Source organism: Alligator sinensis, unplaced genomic scaffold (assembly GCF_000455745.1).
Source record: "Alligator sinensis unplaced genomic scaffold, ASM45574v1 scaffold569_1, whole genome shotgun sequence".
Classification (NCBI taxonomy): domain Eukaryota; kingdom Metazoa; phylum Chordata; order Crocodylia; family Alligatoridae; genus Alligator; species Alligator sinensis.
The window spans coordinates 478,378-486,503 of record NW_005841914.1 but is presented as its reverse complement, the minus strand read 5'-3'; the positions used below and the strand labels follow the sequence as shown (position 1 = coordinate 486,503).

Below are 8,126 nucleotides of genomic sequence, written 5' to 3'. Positions count from 1 at the left end.
TGTAGGGAACAAAACCTCTTTGTCACTCTGTCAGGCCTTTCTCATCAATTCACAATCGGCTGCCCAGGTGTGAGAGACAGAATGCCATTTCTTGGGAGGGAAAGCAACTGACCCACTGCAACCCCAGCCGCAGAGGCTTGTCCTGTCTGGCAGGGAAGCTGCCTGAGAACTGGAGGCTTAGCCGCCATCCTATCCGCTCCTATCTTCCCTCGGGATAGTTGGTGGCTGCCTCATGCTTCCAACCCAGTGGCACCGGGGGGCACCTGTGAAGCCACTGAGAAATTGGCCTGGCATAAATCGATCCTCCCTGCATAGCAAGGAGCTGGTACAGCTCACTCTATGCACCCCTCTCTGCAGCCCTTGGAGTACTGGGTCTCCTGAGGTTGTTCCCAGGCACAGAGGCATGGCCAAGGGTCTACCACGTTCCAGTCATTCCTGGCAGCTGAACGCCCCACTGGGGCTGTGAGCATGGTTGGGAAAGTTAGAGCACCCAGAAGGGTCTAACTTCATTGAAGACCAAGGCCCAACGCTACAGCCAACTCTGGTGTCTCAAAGCAGGACTAGGCACCTGCTGGCATTGAGGTGACCAAGGTATGTCTACATGGCTACTAAGTGCTGACCTAGCTACTAACAACCCAAAGCTGTTGAACATCTATCCAGAGGTCAGCACTGTTTTTGGGCAGAGCGGCCAAAACACCCGCAACCTTGACTTGTAAGATGTTGGCATGCTAGGGGCGGATGGCAGGGGAGCTGCAAGGGGCCTCATACTTGTAGCAGCACAGCCCTGGCCCCTTCCCCACCATCTGCCCTAGGTGTGCGTGCCAAGCAAAATGCCTTCGTGTGCCATGCTCTGGTCCCATGCAGGGAGGTGCCTACTAGGGCTGTGCGAAACGCCACTGTTCTGTTTCGACTTGAGTTTCGAGGTTTGGACAGAACAGCGTTTTGTTTCTAATTTTATTTCGAGGCAAAACAGCTGTTCCATTTTGCTTTGTTGAAACAGCAAGGCTGTTTCGATGATCGTAGGGCTGGGGATGGGAACTCAGCCCAGCTGGGCTGACTTTCAGCCCCCAGCCCGATCTTGTGCTGGTGGGGGGGGAACTGAGCCCAGGCTCAGTTCCCTTCCCCTGCGCTGTGATCGGCTTCCTGCAGCCCGGGCGGCGGGAGATAGGGAGAGCCAGGGCTGCGCTCCCGGTTGCTGCTGGGCGCGCAGCCCTGGTTCTCCCCTGTCTCCCACCACCTCGCTGCTAGCTGCTTTGAAACTCGAAACGTTTCAAAACTTTCAAAACATTTTGACTAGCCTTGTTTTGTTTTGAGACTGTTTTGAAGCCCTTCGTTTCGATTCAATTTTGCTGTTTCAAGCTCAAAATGAGTCGAAACAGTGTTGAATTGAAACAGTACCCCTGATGCTGAAGCCTCTAAGTTGGACCGCCCTGGTAGCAGTCCAGCCTGACCCCAGAAACTCTGCTGACTTTCACAGACAAAGCATGAGCCTCCCCGTAACCCACCCCCATGTGCACTGAGTTCAGAACTGCAGGTGGCAAGCCCAAGAGGTCTGCCAGCAGCAGTCCCATAATTCCCAACTCTAGACCCCCGGCCCGTCTAGACGCCACTTTCCATCTCTATTGCCCATCGTTAACACTATGCCCAAAAGGAGGGACAAGTAGTGGGCAGACTGCTTCCTACAGAAGCAACAAGAAGCACAAGGTGCAGCAGTCACAGGGGTGGATATGGCTGGGGACAACCCTCAGGACCAGCCATACAGATCACATACCAAAGAGGGCCTCAGGTAGCCCCTAAGCTGCCTCTGTCCAATTGAAGAGACCCCCGCCCAGGGGCCAGCACCATTTTATGTAGCAGCTGCCATACCCAGATGTAATCAGAGGCCATCAGGACATAAGTGACAAGGACACTGCACTTCTTCCACTCCCAGGTGTCACAGCTAGCAGGACCACAGCATGTGCCTCTTAGGGAAAGGGCTGCGGCGTGCGGATGGGTGCACGGGTCCATGAGTGCATTTATTGTAACGGGAGTGTGAGCTTTAAATGTGGTGTAAGGTGTGTGAAGACCAGCTTTTGCTCGAAGATGTATATGTATATAACTATATAGAGACAAAGAAATATATTTTTTCCAAAAAAACCGTGCATCTTCTATCAGAGCCATGTTCTACCTTCCGATGCTTGTTATCAATGTAATTCAGCAACCTGGGGTTAAACATGGCTGGAGCAGGATAAATGGTGTTTTTCCTTAACACACCCTAGCATCCTTTACAACCTCCAGCATAGCTCCCACTCACGGTACTCTATATATTAGGTGATGGAGGGGGACCAGTTCATACAGCTCAAGGTATAGAAGATAATTAACACTACTTCAAATTTTCACGTCCAGAGCGCTCACAAGCCGCTGACAAGCCTTCACCACTAGGCCTGTGCAAAGTGGCAAATCACTACCCTCTGGGATGGAGGAAAGGATTTCCCTATGTTACCAATAAGGGAGTTGATTAGGGTGGCCATCATAGAGGACATTCTGGTTTTCTGCTACTATTGATACATAACCCGATGTCTTTATGTGCTCTATTTTTCTCTTCTCTTGAAGAGAAAAATAGAGGACATAAAGACATCGGGTTTTGTATCAATAGAGGACCGAGGACAACTGGACTGTCCTCTATGATGCCCACCCTAGAATTGATGCATGGGGTTACCTTTGTCATTGCCCTGCTGCTGAGGCTCTTATTTTACTTCAGTGCCAAACACTCCCATTCTGACCTGGTAGCACGTTAACTGCTTTGCATTGAGTGACAAAGGACAGTGAGCGGGCCCAGGGAGGCCTCTTTTCTGTGCGGATCCCTGTGAATCTCAGGCTCAAGGTCACTTGGGCAAAACCTCACAGGGAGTGAGTGTGAAAGCTGGGATGAGTGAGAACCAATTCCTCGCCTACTCCAGTTAGGTTCTCCCACCATCACGGGGTAGGCGAGTATTGCACCTCCCTGTCATGTGGGTGATGCTCAGCCTGGAACCATGGGAATATATTTTAGCCCTGGGTTTTAGGCGTTGCCACCCTTTTGTCATTCTCATCAGCCAGCTGTTATTTCCCCTGAACTGATCCGTGGGTGGCAGCCTACACCCCCTCCCTGATTAACTCGGCGTTTCCATCTAGCCTGATGCATCCTGGAGAGAACGAAACCTAGTTCCTCATGTAGCTTGGCAGGTCTTGCACAGTGCAAGTGCTCTGACATGTTCAATCTCTCTATCGCCCTTGTCTCATCCAACAGGTAGGGTGAGTTACTAAGTAACCTCCCTCCGCCCCTCCACATCCTTGGTGGAACATCAATGACTTGCCCCTGAATCACCAAGGATGTCAGCCTTGCAAGTGCTGTGCCCAGGGGCGCTGGATGCTGCTGTTTAATAATAGAAGAAGCAAGGGAAAGGATTGGCTCTTTGGTCCTCCCCCCTTCCCCTTCCCCCTCCCTCTTGTTTTGACTCCAGGATGGCTGGGATGGGAAGTACAGTCCCTGCGGCCCCAGGATGGAGGAAATCAACAGCAAAGCACCGAGGAGTCTGTTTTGTAAGCAAGGGGCCTTGGGGCAGGACTCTCACATGTCCCTGGCTTGGAGAAAAGTCACTCATTCCAGCTCCTGAGTTACCCCCCACCTGCAGTGGAGCTCATGGGCACAGAGGTGAAAGAAACCTGGCTCGGAGCTTATAGCGTCCGTGACCCCGACATGCCAACCGCCCCAGTGGTGCCACATCTGAGCATCACCCAGTCTTTCATGGGCCCAGATCCTCACAGGTATGTAGGCCACTAAGGAGGAGCAAGGTGTCTACATACCAGCGAGGATCTGGGCTGAATGACTCACTCGAGGTCACACGAGAGGCCTGTAGCAGAGCATGGTATTTGATCTCCAAGGCCCAGGGTACTTCCCTCTCAGGAAGGAGTCCCACGGCAGGGGAGAAGCCATGATCATGGTTTTTGGCCCAGGTGGTTTTACTGACCCGACAGGGGAGATCCCCTTCTTCTCAGCCTTGAATGACCTGGTGTAGTGGAGGGTGGAGACCTGCCCATTGCACTGCAGACAGGCTGACCCCTGGAAGAGTCTACAAATGCTATCCAATGGGAGGAGCTCAGCTACACAATTTATGGTGATGGGGGATTGTTCTCAGGCTTTCCATCTAGCTTGCTCCTTCGGCCTTTTGGCTAGGGGCAAGTGAGACTAGGGGGCAGAATCAACTCCAAGGCCTCATGCTCTCGGGGCTTGTACTTCAGATGCCTGCCATGGATTTGGGAGTCCCAGGCTGAAGAGTCTGGAAAGGAGGATGCTTGCTGGTGGTAGCGCCACGCAGACTTGAACAACTGACCTCTACTAAATCGATACAATTTGGAACTGATTTGACCCAAGACGCAAAATTTCAAAAAATAAAAAGCAAGTAGTCCCATGTTGTCCTGGTACCTCCTGGGTGAGTAATGTGTGTGTGACCCTTCTTCTGGCTCTTTGTCTTTCTTTGCATCCAAGGCTTGGCATTAGCAGATGTTAAGGTGTCATCAGCTGGGAGCAGGCAGCTCTCCTGTGCGGATCAGCCACCCAGCGGTGCTTGGGGCAGGGAACAGGACTTTGTTCTGCCTTTGTGCATCACTTTGCACTGTGGGGTCCTGGGCCAGGCCTGGGGCCCTTGGGCACTGTGGCTACACAGAGAGTACCAAGAGCGATCATTTGACCAGTGCATTTACACACGCCCTGTTGGCCTGGCATCTGGCACCATTTGCGAGCTGCATTTTTCCCACCTGCTAGCACGGCTATTATTCTTCTTGACTCCTTGGAGGAAGCAGCATGGAAATCAAAGGTATCCAAACTTCAGCCCTGATCCTGCTGTCATTGGGAACTCTCCCAGGAACTATCTCCTTTGTTAATTCCCGCTGCCTGCCTGTTAACCTCATTTACAAACAATGGGCAGCTTAGTCATAGCACTGAGCCCTTCTCCAGGGCTGTTCATCTGTACAGCTCCGGCCACTTCCCGATGCTGATTTGACCGATATGGCATATGTGAATTGCCCAAGGCCACATGATCCAGCACTGGGAAAGTCTTCCATAGGCCCTCCCTGTCCTATGAAAGACTGTCCATTGCCCAAGAGCCCTAGGCCTGGACCAGGAGCCCACAGTGCAAGGTGATGCAACTCCCCCCTGATTAAAGGGGAAAATCACACTGGATATAAAGGGCTCCACTGGATGAGAAAGGACCAGGCCATGCAAAAGAGCTCTTCACTGGGAAGTGCCAAAGCAGCCAAGTGTTTGTGGGTGGGGAGATTCAGCTCTCCATCTCTGCCTGGGGGTTGCCCAGGGCTTCATGCCGCTCTGCCCAGCACCCATTGAAGGCCAGTGGAGGGCCTGGGACAGACAGGGATTTGCGTTCCCTACATAGGTGACAGGTACCCCTTGACTCTGGGGGGGCACCCACAGAAGCCACCGCAAGCAGGGATGGGTTGGCGGTGTCAGCAGTGGGGATGGCCATGTCGGGGGGGAGGGGGGGGCACATGCCCCTCTGTGCCCCTCCCTACCTTGCACCTATGCTTCCCTGCACCACCTCATTACAATGCACCTGTCTAGCAAAGGTCTGGCCTGGAGCCTGCGAGTCCTCACTTTTGTTCCCAGCATTGCTACTGACCTGCTGTGCGGCCTGAGGGGAGAGACCGTTTCCCCTGCAGCTCTGTTTTCCCTGCCCTGGGCCTGTCCTGCCTTTTGACACACTCAGCTCTACGGGGTCAGGGACTAGCTCTCATAGGAGCCCCCCTGCAATGGGGAGACATCTTTGTGGGGCCTCAGGACGCTGTCGTAACACAAACACGCCAGGACTCGGAAGCTAAGGAAACAGGGCTGGGTGGCATGCCAAGGACAGACTTCCTTCTGCTTCTCACCTTCCCCAGACTTATTGCTAATGGCCTGGGTGCTGCCTCTCATTCCAGCGTGGGAATGAATCATCCTCTCTTTTGTGTGCTCTCTATAATTTTCCCCCTGTTCTTACTCTGCCCAGAAACAAGAGCAGCAAAGGAAGAGCAATACATTCCCAGCTGGCCTGCCTCCCTCGCTCCCAGCCCCGCACCCCTATTCCAGATGGGTCAGGTTGATGGCAAGGCTTCCCAGTCCCCACCCAGAGGTGGCTGCACCAGAATCCCAGAGCAGGCAACCCCCAGGAGCTGGGACTGAAGCCATCTGTTCATTTGGTCCCCCTCACACAGAAACCCTTATCCGCCTCGCATACACAGGTTCCCACGCACAGGTAAGCCCTACAGCGGGCCAGAACACCTTCCCAAGAACATGAGGACTGGATGTGTCGGTACTTGCCTTGCCTGGAATATATTGCAGTATTTTGTCTGTGGTGATCTCTCTCTCCTGCCCTGATTCAATGCCAAAGAAGCTGCTCAGTTTTTTCTTGCTGTCTTGTCTACAAAGAAATAAAACACTGAGATCAAAGCTAGCAGGGAGCAAATTCCTCACAAATCAGGGAGAAAGGGAGAGTTGGCCATCCTGCATCCCTCCCCAGTAAAGGTCTATAATCAGCTTGCAAGAATGTTAATTGCTTCTCTGCAGCACTTGTTGGCTTTTCTTTGTGTTGTTTACTTACCTTTGCATAACTAAATGCTCAAGAGTTTATCTCCAGCACTGTGCAGATAACAGAGGGGGCAGCTTGCAGATAGATCCAGTGGGGATGGCCTTCCAACAGCCTTCAAGGTGGGGAGGGATGGATCAGATCCTCCCAGGGCTCACCCCACACCCGTACCCACCCACTTTTCTTTTCCTCTTTGTGCCTGCCCTATCTCATCCTTCAAAACTAGAGCAGAGCTCCATCCTGCCTGCTTGGTACCTGCATCACAAGCACACCTGTGAACATGCATGGTGGCAATGATCTAACATGCATCTCGAGCAGGGACTCATGGGCTGTTTTAGCTCTCCTAGCCAAATGGCAGCATGAATGCTCTCAGGACCAAACTGTCACCTGCAAGGGGCTGGAGTGGAGATCCCATAGTGAAGGCAACATAACCCAGGGATGTCAGGGGAAGGGGAAGGTACTTGACACCTGACATGGTTCAACCTTTTCACTGTAAGCTTGCGGCCAGCTCTGGTGGGTCTAAATTCTCCTCTCATTTATATCTGTGTTAGCCCAAAGCAACTCACCTGAATGCTGTTACCTGCTCTACACTGGTATGAAGGAGAGGGAAAGCAGGCCGGAGCAGACCAACAGGGGTTGGGGATAGCATCCCAGAGCGGGGGTGATTCATGCCACTGCTCTCACAGCATTGCCATTTGCATCTTCAGACAGTGATGGGGAAAGAAATTGCAGCACTTGACAAAGCTAACGCCCCGGCTGCAGCCCAGAGCTCACATTTGGGGCAGAGCCCTTTGCAGATTCCACTTCTCGAGCAAGCAGCAGCACAGACAATGCCAGGGGGACTGAACGAGCTGGCACGATTGCAGAGGTGGGCAATATTTGGTAAGCGCAGGCTGCAGACTCAGATTGGCACTGCCCTCATTTGGGTTTTATGCTGTTGCCCATCACCCTCATGTCAGGGCACCTTGCAGGGAAATCAGCAGCACAAGTCCCTCAAGGGGATGCATCTGGAATGGTTTCCCTTTAGGGGTTAAACAAAAAAGCACAGCATGAATCCAGTAATTCAAGCTGCCTGGATTTGGAGCGTTCCCCTCTAAACCAGCTCTGATGCTGGTGCCTGCAGTCACTGACATTCTTATCCGCTGATGAATCGGTGCTGGAGGTTTTAGGAAGCGACAAATAAAAAAATCTCGGGGAAAAGGAAGGGCAGCTGTTTCACTGTCCCCCATGAGTGCCATGGAGAAGTTTTCATTTCTAAAATACAATAGTATAAATCACTGTTGCATAGGGGAGGCAACAATATGCAGCCGCTCACCCTCCAGAGCTCCAGAAGTCCCACTCTGGCCTTTGCCCTACCTTGATCTTGTTCACAGCTATCCAGCCTCATGCAAAACCATGCAGAATTCATATTTGCTAAGCCCAAAAGCAGCCCCTGGGTGTCCTGAGACAGGCTGGGTTACTAGCCCAGTCTCTGCTGGTGTACTGCAAAGGGGGAAAGCAGCAGCAAAGCTTTAAACCCAGTCCTAAGTA

At 52.5% G+C, this 8,126-nt stretch overlaps 1 protein-coding gene across 1 annotated transcript in view; it reads right to left on the bottom strand.

Moving 5' to 3' along the window:
• The window catches only part of PLEKHN1 (pleckstrin homology domain containing N1), a 41,432-nt gene that overhangs the window by 33,108 nt on the left and 198 nt on the right, over window positions 1-8,126 (bottom strand). Inside the window, exon 2 of the mRNA XM_025198146.1 lies at window positions 6,332-6,461. Coding sequence (XP_025053931.1) covers window positions 6,332-6,461 — 130 coding nt within the window. The remainder of the gene's footprint in view (window positions 1-6,331; window positions 6,462-8,126) is intronic.